The sequence below is a fragment of the Sceloporus undulatus genome, chromosome 4 (assembly GCF_019175285.1).
Source record: "Sceloporus undulatus isolate JIND9_A2432 ecotype Alabama chromosome 4, SceUnd_v1.1, whole genome shotgun sequence".
NCBI classification, from domain to species: domain Eukaryota; kingdom Metazoa; phylum Chordata; class Lepidosauria; order Squamata; family Phrynosomatidae; genus Sceloporus; species Sceloporus undulatus.
The window spans coordinates 56,273,052-56,288,749 of record NC_056525.1 but is presented as its reverse complement, the minus strand read 5'-3'; the positions used below and the strand labels follow the sequence as shown (position 1 = coordinate 56,288,749).

General features: G+C 38.5%; 1 protein-coding gene across 7 annotated transcripts in view; it reads left to right on the top strand.

Annotated features, from left to right (window-relative positions):
• LOC121928680 (complement receptor type 2-like) overlaps positions 1 to 12,580 on the top strand; it is a 44,173-nt gene extending 31,593 nt beyond the window's left edge. For 4 of the 7 annotated variants that reach the window (XM_042463736.1, XM_042463733.1, XM_042463737.1 and 1 more), the window contains 8 exons: positions 2,398 to 2,483; positions 3,595 to 3,795; positions 5,544 to 5,726; positions 5,845 to 5,934; positions 8,395 to 8,445; positions 8,811 to 8,855; positions 9,783 to 9,812; positions 11,951 to 12,578. In XM_042463736.1, coding sequence (XP_042319670.1) covers positions 2,398 to 2,483; positions 3,595 to 3,795; positions 5,544 to 5,726; positions 5,845 to 5,934; positions 8,395 to 8,445; positions 8,811 to 8,855; positions 9,783 to 9,812; positions 11,951 to 11,994 — 730 coding nt within the window. In that variant the 3' untranslated portion in view covers positions 11,995 to 12,578. Of the gene's footprint in view, positions 1 to 2,397; positions 2,484 to 3,594; positions 3,796 to 5,543; positions 5,727 to 5,844; positions 5,935 to 8,394; positions 8,446 to 8,810; positions 8,856 to 9,782; positions 9,813 to 11,950 lie in introns of all 7 variants that reach the window. The other 3 variants (XM_042463740.1, XM_042463738.1, XM_042463739.1) reach the window with 3 other exon arrangements.
• Positions 12,581 to 15,698: the final 3,118 nt, after the last annotated feature.

The following is a 15,698-nucleotide window of genomic DNA, read 5'->3' as shown; positions in this document are numbered from 1 at the left end:
TATTATTATTATTATTATTATTATTATTATTATTATTATTATTATTATTAAGCTTTATTTATATAGCACTGTAAATTTACACAGCCCTATACATACAATCTTTTAAATTATACAGTTCCTTGCCCTCAGGTTTATAATCTAAAAAGACATGACACAAAAGGAGAAGGGAATAGTGGGGGGAAGGGGATCAGGTCCAGCAGTTCTCCTCTCCCTCTGAGTCCTGGACCAAGGCAGATGGACTGGAGGGATGGCTCTGCTTTTTAATAGAGGCTAGCCCTGATGGAGATGGGCTTGCCTTTTCACTCCCTCCCAGGCTGGATAGTGTCAGAGCATTTCTTGCTCCCACCAGAAATTGAGGGCAGGTTTTACTCTTTGTCACTTCCTTACATGACTTGTGCTGGAATTCTGAGGATTCTTATGTATTCTCCATATTTGTTAAGTGAAACAGTGGTATAATCTGCACTGCAGAAATAATGTAGTTTGACACAACTTGTAGTTTGACACCACAAGACCAGTGTCCTGAGACAGACATACTGAAACTTTGGTCTGCTGGTGTTCTAATTAAAACTCCCATGGTACTTTCTGAAATATGCTCTCTCTTTTACTATTACTAGAGGACTAGAGAGTGCAAATCTGCCCCATTTCCTTTGGGACCCTGTGGTGATGGGGAATGGAGTGGATGAGCAGTTTAAACAGAGGCCGATCAACAAACCTCAGTCTACTTCTGCCTGTGGTGCCATCTAAAAAGACCAAGAACTGCCTCCACTTCTTGCTCACTCAGGCTCCAACCTTAAAATAAAGAAATTCCATTTCAGTATTAGGAAGACTTTCCTGACATTAAGAGCTGTTCAACAGTGGAACGCACTCCCTCAGAGAGTGGTGGAGTCTCCTTCTTTGGAGGGTTTTAAACAGAGACTGGATGGCCATCTGTTGGGGGTGCTTTGATTGTGTAATCCTGCATAGCAAGAGGTTAAACTGGATGGCTCTTGTGGTCTCTTCCAACTCCAGGATACTATTATTTTATGGCCCATTGCCACCCTCTGCTGTTACCTAGCTGTCTTTAGATTTTTTCAGAGGAAGTGCCACCTTCAGGACCAAGGCAAAGGTTCTCGTGTTCTCTATTCTAAAGCATCCTAAGAGTTTATATAACCACATGATACTTTTCCATCTATTTTGATCTTCTTGAGGTGGCAGGGCAATCAGTTTTTAACTAAGGAGGTGCACTGTAATAAATTTTGGAAGTTCAGCTCTCTCCAATGTGAGAGTTTTGCAATCTATTACCCAGGGTGCAGATTTGTTAATGTTGCTGTGGGAACTATAGGAGTGATGGCAGGTGCTCCCCCCTCCCCCCATTTATGCCAGGCCAGTATCCAGAATTAAATTAATAGGCAGCTTGTCTGAACCATGGCTGCCAGGAACCAAAAAGTGTTGTTTCAGTTATACTGCTCTTTTCCATGTAGAAACCCGTGGCATTTTCTCTTACATTTCTGAGACACTAAGCAAAGACCTCTTTTTTCATACTACCATGGGCCCTTGGTATGTGTTCCAGGACCCACCCATGGATAACAAATTCCATGGATGCTCAAGTCCCATTAATTAGAATACATAGTAAAATGGTGCCCCATATATAAAATGGCAAAATGTAGGTTTGCTTTTTGGATTTAAAAAATGTATATTTTCAGACTGTGGATGCTTGAATCCATGGATAAAAAAATCCATGAATATGGAGGGCTGACTATATATTTTCCAAATATATTGATCTATTGATATATTTCACCAACTCCATATATATTTCATCAACAGTTGGAAGAAACCCCAATGGGAAGGGAACCCAATGTAAGAATTCACAGCTAAAAAGTTCCTATGAGTTTTTAAGAAGGCCACCAGCTTCCAAGTTACTCTGTCCCACTGTGAAACAGCTGTTACTCCCAGGAATTTCTTCCTAATGTTTAGTTAGTATCTCCTTGCTTACAGTTTGAATCCATCAGTTTTGGTACTGCATCTGGAGCAACAGAAAAAAAAACCTCACTTTGCTTATCAAAGGGCAGCCCTTCAAGTATTAAAATGTGATATATGTCAGTTGACTCTTCTTCTAACTAAACATACCCAGTTCTCTGAAGTGTTCTTCATATGGCTTGGTTTCCATTCCCTTCACCATCTTTTTCAGCACCTCTGTCTGTGTTACACCTTGATAAAATCCTTGTGACATGTTCTGTGTTTTGCTTAATGTTTTTGAGCTATATAATGTTTCTATAAGAGGCACTGGGAATTATAACACAGCAGGGTGGGCTGTAAATGATCTCAATGAATGAAATCTATCCACTACAAGATGCCTTGCATTTGCACCCTCTTTGTTTATTTCCAGTGCACTAAAATCTAAGATTTCTCTTTTCTTAGGTACAGGTTAATAGGTGCAGAGACTGCCCGTTGTACTTTATATGGCAACAAGGTTGAATGGGATACAACCCCTCCATTATGTGAACGTAAGATCTGTTCCTTTGAATTGTCATTATTTGTCTCAATGCATTTCAGTATAACTCTCTTACTGCAAGTATTTAATATATCCATGATTAGAACAGTGAAAAAATAACTATGGAATTCCATATTTCGTATCTCCTTTCATATCTACCTTTGCCTTTTGTTACCCACATTCAAGTATAAAATTTAAAATTTTAAAGCATTTTAAAGGGACACAGAGGAGTGCCAAAGCCTGTTTTGGCCAAAAGGCAAATGTTTGGGGAGTAGTGGTCTCCAACGCCTCCCCAAGGGTGTCACTTGGTGCAGTATGTTCTCCTCATGCACCCCTAGTGATGCTCCTGAGTCTTACTGTTCCTGCTGGGATTCAATGATGACTTTACTGCTTCTGGCAGTAGAAAGTATCCCAAACCGTACATTGTTGAGACAATGAAGATTATCACAGGAGGGAAAAAAAGTGGTTTGAAGAGTACAATTGTGCAATTGTATTATCACACGACATAGCGCAAAATCCAAAGCCACAGCAGCAGTAGAGAGCAACATTTCATTTATGGGGAACTCCCATAAATTCATTCATGATAACAGGAATCAAGCACAATTGAGAGTGTGGAAGTCAATCATGCTGCATTACTGCTATTGAAAAAGCAACTTGGGATATCCATAATATATTACGATGGTCGCAATCCATTTTCATTGCCAGGATTGGTTTTACAGGGGATTTCAGTCTTCTTTTGAGCTGTAGGGCACAATTAAGTTAACAATTGATTAAAACAATGTGTTGAAGTTATAAATTTTATGTTGCAGTCTTTTTTCTTTACAGTCTGGGAACATGATTAGCAGACATGCACAGTTGCACCGATATGCCACGCATGCGCAAAATGATCAATTGCAATATACTAACAATTCATTTGCAGTTATGTACAAAATGCTATTGCAATATTATTTCAAGTGCACAATTATCCAAATGGATTCTGTTTGAAAGCATTCGATGGAATTGCATGACTGTACCTCTTCAAACCACTTCTTTTCCCCATGTGATAATCTCACTTGCTTCATTGAACAAAACATAACTTCAGCCCTAAGTGTAACTGAATTGTTAATGTTGATTCTGTTCCCCAGGAATCCCTTGTGAGCGCCCTCCCACAATTGCCAATGGATCACATAGTGGGGATGAATCCTTAGATCACTATACAGTTGGCACAGTGATAACATACACTTGTGATAAAGACTTTTCCCTTATTGGAGATTCAAGCATTATCTGTATAGTTGCACAAGATGGCTTAACTGGAACGTGGGATAAATCTCCACCTGAATGTAAAGGTGATGGAAATTCTTGTTCTTTTGTAAAATTATTCATTTCTGGAAGAGTGTATCCTCTGGTATCTGGTGTCCCCCCTTTCCCCCCCCCCCCCCGCTATGTGAGTGACAAAATTCAGATGCAATTGCTTTATTTCTTTCCTTTGGGCCTTACTAGCCTGTGCTTGAAGAAGAAGGGATAATAAGTATAATTGAGATGTTTACCTTCCTTTAGTATCAAAGGTAAATTTAGAGGAATAATCAATATTGTTGTAGATTCGGGGGTGAGGTGGGATGGAGTTGTTTTTGGCTCCCTCCTTTCTGAGAAAACAGTCCGGAAACAAAGTAATTCCTACTTTGGGATGAAATAATTAACATATTAACTTGCATGTGCACACTGTAGGAGCATATTTTAATGGCAATACAGAGTAAGGGCATCCACATACCAGTATAAGGAGATGGGCACAGGGGCGTGATGTCTGCATGCTGGCTACCCAGATGCCTCCCCCACACGGGCGGTATCTTTGACACAGTGCTTACATTTGCTGTGCCAAAGAAGCAGCAAAAAGTGTTTCATTGGTGTTACTTCTTTAACAGAAAGTTTGGTACCAGTTAATCACCTGGAAAGAAGTGATATAAATTCCTCCACCACAAAACAGCACAGTTTCAGAACTAAACAATATATGTATGTGAAAGGAAACAGTCAGGACTATCATGTAAGCCTTGCATAAACAAACAAAAACATCATTTTAGGAACCACTTCAGGAAGGCTTTCTCTAAAATGCATCCAGGAATTATGTGGGTTTTTGCTTCTTCTTTCACCAGCCTCCAATTTTCTTTTGATTTTGGTGGCTGAACAGAGAGATCTATGCTGCTTTTTTAACACACTGGAGACAGATGGTGAGGCAAGGTCATTTGTTGTCCCATTTTCCCTCTGTTTTGTTGTTTGTGTATTCTCAGTAAGGGATTCTGGAGGCATCTGTGGTTTATCTTGCCTGCTATGGGGAAGCACACATGGTTTTAGGAGAATTGTCTAGAATAGAATCCTGTTCTTTCTTTCCCATTTTAAAATTTACTGCACTGTTTTCTGCAGACAATCTGCTTCTATTCAGTACCAAAAGTCTGTATTTCTCCAGCCCTCCTTCACCATCCCCCCAAATGTTGCAGCTAAAAAGCTTGTCATTAGATAGAAGCCAAGATATGGGGGTTGGAGATGAGCAAATATAAAAAAAGACCTTGTAAAAAGTGAATTTCTTTGTTAGAGGTGTTGTAAATTGGGGTTTTTCCAGTACTTCAGTGAGTGGACTTGTGAAGATGTCGGTTACCTGACTGTTAAAAATCCAAGTGTTTCAAGTGCTAGTGGAATTTAACTTAAAAACTGTTATATACATGTGTTTCATTTATTATTCCATTACACATGTATTTATAAAGAGAATACTTGCTTCTTCACCTCTGAATGCAAGTCTCGCATCCCAGATGCCATGGTCAAACATAACCCTCCACCAAATTCTTAAGATTATAAAATCACTTAGAGACATATAAAACAGCAAGCAAAATGTTGTTGAGATACTAGTTACTTGAAGATTATATGGAACTGGTTTTTCTGTGTCTGTTTTTCTGTTGTTCTGTGCAGGTTTTTGAAAGAAAAGAAGGCATGGTTCACTGTATTTCATCATAACTGCATAAGGATTGTTTTTAGAGGTCCTCACATACAATGTTCCAGATACTGATTGGGAATAAACCTTTTCTTCTTGTTCCTCTTCTCTTTCCAGTGGTCCAGTGTAGCAGACCACAGATTCAAAATGGAAAGCTGACAACTGGATTTCAGCCTTCATACCAATATGAGCATGTGCTACAGTTTGTATGTGATGTTGGCTACACTATGGTGGGAATTGAGTTTGTAAAATGTGGGGCTGACAACATGTGGCACCCTGAACTTCCAACATGTGTTAAGGGTAGGTGTTTTACTATACATACATAGATTTCAGAAGTGTTATGTGGTGCTTTGATGCTGAACAGCCTATTTCTAGAAAGCTAAAGACATCACATTCCTTTTTCCTTCTTTTTGGCCAGATAATTTGACCACTCACTCCACCTCCACCTCCACTCCCACCTCCACCCCCACTGTTCATCCAGAAGGAGATAAGAAGAATGAGACTTCAGGTGAGTTACATCTTGGAACTACTTACAAGAATTGAGTGAGAGGATTCAAAGTATTTTGCTTTGGAATAAATGTGATATTCCAAAGCACAACCAAATTATCTTATTTAGTATGCTGCTCTGCCTTCTGTTTCAGCTATCTATGCATGTTTTTCAGACTGAGATCCTGTTATAATGGGGCTTCTCCCATTATCTGGGAAGCACAGTTGAGGGAACAGTCTTCCCTCCAGGTAACAAATGGTTAGTGCAGTGCTGAGTTTAGAGTTACATTTTATTGAAGGTCAGCATCAAAAAAGCATTAGAGATCATAAAAATCAACTGACCAGTGAGATGGCCAGCTTGGGAAAAGCTCCCAGATGCTTGGAAGTCAAGATATAAAACGCCTCAGGTGACCAGGAGGCAAGAGCCTAACTAAGAACAAAAGAGATGCTATGGGGGCAGGGGGCTTCTGTAACGCCCCAGGGAAACTGGTTAAGATTGGGTAAAAACATCCAGATTCCTTGCTACCCCCATGAACATCAAGGAGTCCAGATCTCATATATTTCTGAGTAGCATAGTGGAATGTGTTTAGCTAAGCATGTCAGGAAATTATGTTTATTTTTCAACTCTGGGTGAATAGCTTAGACTGTTTTAGCAACTTTGCAACTAACTTGCAAGTATTGCCTGAAGGAGGGTGACGTCATGTAAATAAGCATCCTTTTGCTAATGTGGATTGCTGCTTAGAATAAAAATTCCTTTATAGGCTCCTGTCTTTCAAACACTTTCACGTACCTTTGCTTTGTGGAGACAGGGGTGGGAAGAACAGAGCAAGATGATCTCCAGCAGCATCCCATTGTATTGCTCTGAAAGGGGTTTGAAATCAGTGGGTGGTGGCAGTTGGGAAAAAAATGGCCATTGAGGTTCCCATTCAGCTCAAGCAGAAGTAAGAGGGGACCTGGAGATCTTGAAGATCCTAAAACTGTGCCTGGCCACATTTGGGGACTGTCATTTTCCCCTTGGAACAGTAAACTTGCATTTGAGATTCTCTTTACTTTTCAAAGTAGTGTGACATGGGAAGGAGTTTGAGAAACACAAGTATACTGCTCTCATACACAAGGACCTATGCAACTAGGTCTTTGGTTCTTGAGATTTCTGTAATGTAGACTAATTATCTTGAAAGATAATTCTTTTACCTGCTGTACCCCCAACAATGTAGTGAAAAGGCATATATGTACATTTATTATTGTACGTGAAGTCTGAAATTCAGCATGTTAATGAAGAAGGAACAATTTCCCCACATTTAGTAACAGAAGAAATTAAAAAAAACTGATCTGTTTGGGCCCAGTTTTGCACAACAACCTTAGCTCTAGTTTCTGGCTAGTAAATGTAACTGTATGCCTGTTTGTTCTGGAATTTTATCTTCCTATTTAAGCTGAACAATCTGAAAGGCAACCCTATTTTAACATTTTGGTTGGTCCTAAGAAAGGTATTGGCCAATGGTGGATTTTGTTTTTTTCTCACAGACCATCATGTCAACCTTTGTTTTATTTACTTAAATTTGTTCTGGTTGCAACTTTTAAAAATAATATATATAGGAAGTTTGTTGCCCTGAAAGCTATATGATTGGTTTGAAAGTGTGTAGGCAGTGCTTGGTGAAACTGCAGGCATGGAATGGAATCCTGAAAGGAATTTCTATGGAAGAGGGAGTCCTTCAGTGATATTCATAATTAACTTCATATTTTTGATATGTCCAGAAATAAAATAAGGTATGCAAAACAAACAAAATTGTACATTGTTGCTCAATGTCCACAATACATTTATTTATTTATTTATTTTTCCACACTTCTATGTAACTTTATATTAACAAATATCCAATGTAGCATGCCAAACAGAATAATCCAAAAATAACATGATAAAAACCAGAACAATTTATAATAATCAGTCTATGCTATTTAAAGGGCCATAGCTTCCCATATGGGCCTGTTTTAGCCCTAAGATCATCAGGGGAGGCACATTTCTCTATCCTATGGTCTTCACAGATGTGAATGGGTGGGAACATAAGGGAGGACCTTTTGTGTGGCTGTTCCCTTGCTTTGAAACTCCCTAGAGATTGGGATGGCTCCTTCCTTGCTGTCTTTTCAGTGACAGGTTAAGCCATTGAGAATCAATTGTTAATAAGAGAAGGGGTTTTTTAATGGTGCTGTACTGTTTTTACTCTTTGTTTTAAAGTAATATTTTAAATGGTTGGTCTGTCTGGTTTGTGTATTGTATAATTACATCCAATGGAGTTGTTGCACTTTAACTTTTTTACTTTGGCACAGTCCCACGAAGCTAATTTAAAAGTATTTGTACTTCCCAAACACAGCGGAAGAACAAAGTTGATGTGAGTCTCCCATGAACACTAGAACTCTGGAAAGTTGAAAGAAGTTGTAAATGCATTTGTTACTTGCATCTGAAATTCAAAATTTGTCTCTTCTTCCACAGGGGTAATCATACAGCCAACCATAAAGACAACAAAAGAAATATTCAGCAGCGGTAAACAAACAAAAAAGCTTTCCGTACTTACAGCATTGTGTTCGCTTATTACTGAAATGTTATAATAGAAATTTTCAGAGCATTTTATAACTACTTTTAAAACTACTTTGCATGTTGTACCACTGGATAATTTCTTTGCAATGTTTTCCTGTATTTCTTTCCTTAATATTATGTTGCTGTGGTAGACCGGAGAGGGCCCTCTATTGCTGTAGGGCTTTGTCTGAATTTTTGTAACTTAGAGAATGTTTTTCTGTTCATGGGGACTCTCTCTTTATCCAGTCAAATACTTACTTTTATTTTTTAAAAATCTATACATCTTTTCATAAATTGCAAAGCAATGTTTTATACATTTCTTTTTTATGCAGGACCTACACGGAATCCGAGTGGAATAGTTACTAAGGGAGAATCAGGTAAAGATAAATATTGCTGGCAGTGGTAACCACCAAGTGTTACCCTAATAGCAACATAAGATTTCTTAGGTTTTTTTAAGACAAGGGTTTTTTTTTGGGGGGGGGGGAAGCAAATGTGTGTTTTTTTGGGGCTGAAAATGGGAATACATCATCTGAGATCTTAAGAAGCAAGTTAGAGACAGGGACAACGGCCAGTGTTTTATGAATGACAGAAGAATCTTTCTTTTCAGCCCTTTTGTACTGGGTGAGAAGGAAAGTACGGTATAAGACAGTCTCCTAGGGCTGCATCTGCAATACAGAAATAATCCAGGTTGACACTTTAACTGCCATGGCTCAATGCTATGAAATTCTAGTAATTGTAATTTGTTATGGCACGAGAGCTCTCTGACAGAAAACTACAATTCCCAGAGTTCCATAGCATTAAGTCATGGCAGTTAAAGTGATATCAAACTGGATTAATACTGCGGTGCAGATGCAGCCATAGTATCCAACCCTGCTTCTATGACCTTCAGCTCCCTTCCTTGTATTCTACGAAAGGGAAAAGTACACAACAGTTGTTTATTACTGAGGAAAATCACAGCTTGGAGTGTTTTTTTAACGACAACTCCCAGAAATCCCTCAACCAGCATGGCCATTGGAAAATGTAACTTTTCCAAGATCTGCTAGGGATACAATACTGCAATCAAAGCTCCTTCAAATTTTTCTCCTGCTCTTTATAGTATGCAGTGGAAGATGAAGAAGCTGGTGGGGACAGTTATTTTTTCCAAGTATCAACTTTGAAAGTTCTGCACAAGTTCAACTTGCAATACTCAGTAGCTATAAAGTTACATATCCTCCTAGGACTATCCTGAACTGTCAACACTACTGGTGTTCCTTGTTATTTGAAACTTGTATTCCATCTTCTCATTTCTCTCTCTTATCTTTTAGGAAATAACAACAGCGTGGCAATTGTTGCTGGTAGGTGATTCTAGAATGAGATATTTCAATATGCTGCTCTTAATCTTGTTGTTTGGTGCTTGACAAAAAGGAGAGTAGAACGCTTTATGTCCAAGATGTGGCTTATAGAAAAGGGATATTTACTTACTAGATTTTTTAATGGGGGGAGTGAAAAGTGGACTACTTTCCTCTTTTGATCTTTTATATTTAAATTTCATTAACAAAAATTCTCTTCACTCATAGTTGTTTAATTAGTATTTGGAAAGCTAAAATTCATTGTTAACTAATAAAATCCCACATATCCCCATTCATTGTTAACAAATAAAAATCCGCTTCTTTGAAAACAATTAGCTTTATATGTATATAGAAATGGATCTTAAATGTGCTTAAATTAATTTTAATTTGCTGTTGACTCACAATGACAATAGTTCATTTAGTACCTTTCCCAGTAATTATAGTATAATTAGTTACACTAATTATAGTGTATTTACCACCAAATTTGCAAAAGGTACTAGCAAAAAGTTTCATTGGGAGAAGACAAGTACAGACTTTAGCAAAGATGGTTATTAAGACTTTAATGATGGTGAGCCTAGCAGTGACTTTTGTATTGCTATTAAATACCACCATTAAAATCTATATATGTCAGCTGAAAATAATGGTTAAGCATCTGTCACTATGATGAAACCTTTTGCATTTTGATCCTTACCCCCATCTGGAATATAAAAATGTCTATCTACTCAGGCTGCACTCAGTATTGGAAGAAGCAGTATAACAGACCTCTGCTTTTTAGAGTTCTGTTTGCCTTATTTAGGTTTTGGAGCTGTAGAAATGTATTGTAGAGTAGCATATTATGAAAGTAAAAGCATGTTAACTCCAGGAAGGGAGCCAGCCTAAGTATAAACAAAGATAAGATGAAGGCAATAACTGACTTTTAATAACAGTCCTGACAGTACAAGGTTACTAGCCAGCAAAACACCTTTGCATCTGTACACAAGGAAAGGAAACACCAGTAGGTTGGGGGAGAAAATAAACCTCAATATACATTGGCTGGAATAAGCAGAATAGGAATGACACTACCTTACCTCAGATCCCTCTTTTGATTTGATGAGAAAGCAGGGGAGGAGTGTATATTTTCCAACTGGCTGGCTAAAAAAAGGCTGGAGAGGGATAAAATAGCAGCCCTTTGAGCAGCAAAGGGCCAGAATTTCCTCTCAGCAAACTGGTCCAACTCTGCTACTGCTGCCAACCAAACTGCGGATAATCCAAAGTCCTATATGTGACAAGATATTACTTTCTTGACGAAGTTCATTATTTAATACCCAGCCTAATGCCAATGTAGAGATAAGGTTAGACACACGCTAGGAGAGGGGGTGTAATACTTTGCTATATAATTCTTGTAGAGGTGTAACATGTCTAGAGTGATTCAAGCTGTATGTCAGCTGTATAGCTGTGCTATTTGTGTTACTAGAATAAATGTTAGTACTGTACAATCAGCCCTCCATATTCATGGATTTTTTAAATCCATGGATTCAAGCATCCACGGCTTCAAAATATTTTTAAAATATGTAAATTCCAAAAAGCAAACCTTGTTTTGCCATTTTATATAAGGGATACCATTTTACTGTGCCACTGTATTTAATAGGACTTGAGCATCCACAGAGTTTGGTGTCCACTGGTGATCCTGGAACCAAACTCCAGAGGATATTGAGGGGCCACTGTATAAAATCTGCAACTTGATTCCTGTTAATTTCCTGATAGAGCAAAGTTTAAGAATACTTAAAGGGAATATATATGTTGATCTGACTATTGGATACAACTGAGTTTTGCAACCTTGGGAACCTAGGTGACCCACACAAATCCAAACAGATTCAGACCAACAGGCATAGGGGAAACACCCCTCAATAGTCTACAAGTGGAGGAACCATACCTGTGTCAGTGGGTTGCAATTCATGATAGCGTGTGCTAAATTATTTATATGTAAATATTCTGAAATCCAAAGCACTTCTGCTCCCAAACATTTTTGATAAGGGAGACTCAAGATATATGGGAGGAGGTTGGTGTGTTTTTCTCCTGAAAATAAACAAAAGGAAATAATTACTGAAATTCTTTACCATTAAATTTATTTATATGAATTAAAATATATTTTTTTCTTTTCATAGGAAAATTGAGCCTTATTCTGGTTCTTTTGATTCTTACTGTATAGTTTTGTGTGAAGAGAAGATAAAGGAAGAAAAATGAAGCAATCTTGAATTTCTGCCGTAAAGCAAAACAAAAACAAAAAAAATCTTAAAATAATTTTAAAAAGAACATTTCTTGTTAAAACAGAAAGGGGCATATGTTGTCTTCACTCCTTGGGAAGCTACAACATGACCTGACAACAAGGCAATAACCATTCCAATTTTTTTTCCTGACCCTTTACAGAAAGAGTGGGCAAAGTGAAGTCCTCCATGTTGTGCGATTGTAGCTCCCATCACCTCTAGCTTGCATAGCCAATGATGAAGGTTGCTGGATGCTGCAATCCTGCAACTTCAAGAGGACCACACATTGCCCACCCCTGAATTATTGTTTATATATCATTTAGCCATTTGTTTCATAAAATAATAATTTTAAGAATTTTGTTTACATATTGTTAATGTTTTATTGCAATGTATTATAATTGTTTTGTTATATTTAAATATGCTATTTTAAATATGTATATATTTGTTGAAAAGGCATTATGCAACAATGCTTACTATTACTATGCAAACCAGAATAACATTTTATTCATGTAAACTTTTATCACTATTCAACAAATAGCAATTAAACTACTGTATCACTTCAAAAATGGATAGAGTTCATCTATGTTAGTTAGCCATGCAGCAAGTCTGAAATAGCATGGGTGCTAAACCAATCTAGGGATGGTGGTGTGTAGTTAAGCTTAAGGGACTACAGACTAAAACACACACATGGATTTTCTCACCCTCTGACATTAGCACAGTCTGGGTCTGTCTCTGTTTCTGCTATGCCACCTTGGCTATATTTAAGCTTTTCCTAACTTGCGATCCGTCACCTGGAGTAAGGGCGACACCTCTGTGTAGGGCAAAACTTTAGTGTTGTTCTATGGAGGTTTCAGGTTCCCACTGAAACTAATGACAAATAAGTGATCTATGCCAGAGGCAAGGCTGGTATAGACAATGGCATTATCATATGCTCAAACATATCAAAGATGAAAACTGGGGCATATGTGACCAAGCAATATTAGAGTGTGATCCAGATGGTAAAAGTTATTAATGGGGAACTATGCACAAGATAGGAGAGGCTGCAGCTGTTTGCTTTTGCCTGACCACTTCCTGCCTCTCCCCCTGCTAAGTTAACGTTCCCAATAATAGAGTTTCAATATCAAACAAGATAGCAGGGTAGACTCCCTTCTCCTTTATCTTGTAAGAAGGCAGTCAAGAATTTCTAAGATCTCTACTGGTATTTTCAGGTCAACAACATTTTTTCGTTTACCATCAGGACTGGTGCTCTCCTACACATCAAACTACCTTTTCACAAGAAAGAACTATGTGCAGCCAGGAAATTTTGATCTAAGATAAGCAAGCTGTTTCTCAATACTCGGAACAAACATTCTGCCACTATCACAAGCCACAAGACATATTTCAAGTTAGGGTGGAGCTGGAATGCTCAGCGCTTAGAAACCACTTTTGAAAGAGTTTAGTTACAGGTATAGCTCTAAGGAATTAGGATACTAACTATCATTAGTTATCATTACTGTAGTTTTTAAAAGAAATACATTACTTTCCCACTGAGTACACTGAAGAAAAGAGACAGAGTGGTGTAGTGGTTTCAATGTCAGACTAGGACTCTGAGAAACCAGGGTTCAAATCCCCATTCAGCCATGGAAACTCACTGGGTGAGCTTGGCCAAGTCACACACTCTCAGGACTTTATCACACTCATTTTTTGTAACCTTAAGGGTATGGGAATAGGACGCTCGTGTGCGCGCATGACCGGCCAGAAACAGATTTTACCGCACATCAGAGCATCCTCCAAAAGGCCCCGTTCTGTTCCGTTGCACCAAGCTGTCCTCCTTCAGTGCTGAGGCACGTGAAATGTTCTGGTTGGAAGTCTTCTGACCAAGCAAAATGGTGCCCATCAGCATTGAAGGAGGATGGCTTGGTGCAACAGAACGGAATTGGTCTTTTTGGAGGGTGCTTTGATGTGCGGTAAAATCTGTTTCTGGCCAGTCACACGTGCACACGAGCGTCCTCTTCCCATACCCTTAATGCTCCAAAAAACAAACCTCCTTTGAATAAATCTTGTCAAGGAAACCATAAGGGTCGCCATAAGTCAGAAATTATTTGAAGGCACAAAGCAGTAGCAGCAGCAGCAACAGCAATAACAACAACAATACTGAAGAAAACATTAGTGCGTGGTTTTACATTTAATTGCAGAGCATTATGCTGCACAATCTACCATCTTATCCCTTGACTTCATTACATTTCGTAACTACATAAAACTGTCTTTATAACAACTTCTAAAATATTGTCAAATATTTAAAGCCACTTTTAACAACTCACTTTCTTGTGGGGAAAAGTATGGTATAATTTTAGAGATTAGAATAATGGTGTTAGTTCCAGCATGTGAAGAAGTTATGTATTAGTTTAAAACAGGGGTAGGCAACCTGCGGCCCGCGGGCCGGATGCGGCCCGGCAAGACCTTGGGACCGGCCCCAGCCCGGTCCTGCCGCCGATTGCCGCCGGGGCCTTTGGGGGGCAATTGTCTATAGAAGCCTCAGAAACATGCATTTATATTAACATTTTTTAAAAAAATCAGCAAATTTTTTTGCATGTCCTCCATTTTTTTAAAAAAAGTGTCTTCCATTTGAAAATTTTGTCCTACATTTGTCCTGGTTTATTTATATATTTAATGTTTTTAAAAAATTACTTAATTATTTATTTTTTGGCTTCGGCCCCCCAGTTGTCTGAGGGACAGCAACCCGGCCCCCGGCTCAAAAAGGTTGCCTACCCCTGGTTTAAAACAAATATAAGGAATCAAATAACAGGAATGACCTAGTATGCTACACACCATTTTTGCCCACCTTAGCCAATTGATCAGAGGAAAGGCTAGTAAAAACAGCCTGAAAAAGAAATCACCAGGAGAGTGTGCACCTTGTTCAATGATTCTTTCTGAGTATAAAATAATGGTTTGAATGAGTATTTCCTGCAATACTAGTATTTCATACCTGAGCTCAAGTCACACCCTGGGCTTAGAGTGCTAGCCTGGGAGAGGAGAAGGCATTACTTCCTTACTGAATGTTGTTCTAGCTGAATAATATCTTAGCAAGCACAATGTTTTTGTAGACAGCTGTCTTTGTACTTTAAAATTCTGTCAGTGTCAGTTAGCTTGTTTGTGTTAACTTTGTTCAGCAGAGGGAACAATATTTTCTTAGTTTATTATGGCACCAGAGCAACCTGGCAGAGAAGGTTAAATGTCACACAAAACTACAGATCCCAGAATTATTGAGCCAGGGCAGTTAAAGCTGTCTCAAACTGGATTATTTCTGCAGTATGTTTTGGATCTGTGTTGGAACTCCATGTTCTGTTTGTGAAACAGTCCAGCACCAGGCAAACTGGGAATGTGATGGAACCAAACCAGCACTCCAGCACCTAGAAAGCACTCAGCATACTAGAAGGAGGCTTAGAGAAGTAGAGAAATAAAAACCAGAAATGGGTCAGATAAGCCCATTTCTTTGTTGCTTGTCAGAGAACCTGTGATTTAACCAAGAAAGCATTGCTAACAGACACCCTAGCATGCAAATATGTCCCCAAGATTAATAAAATCAATAAAATTATGCTACCCAGTTTTACCAGTGATTTCCCTCAAAATCTATATTCTTCTCTCTCCTTCTTCTCTCATTTAAATTAAG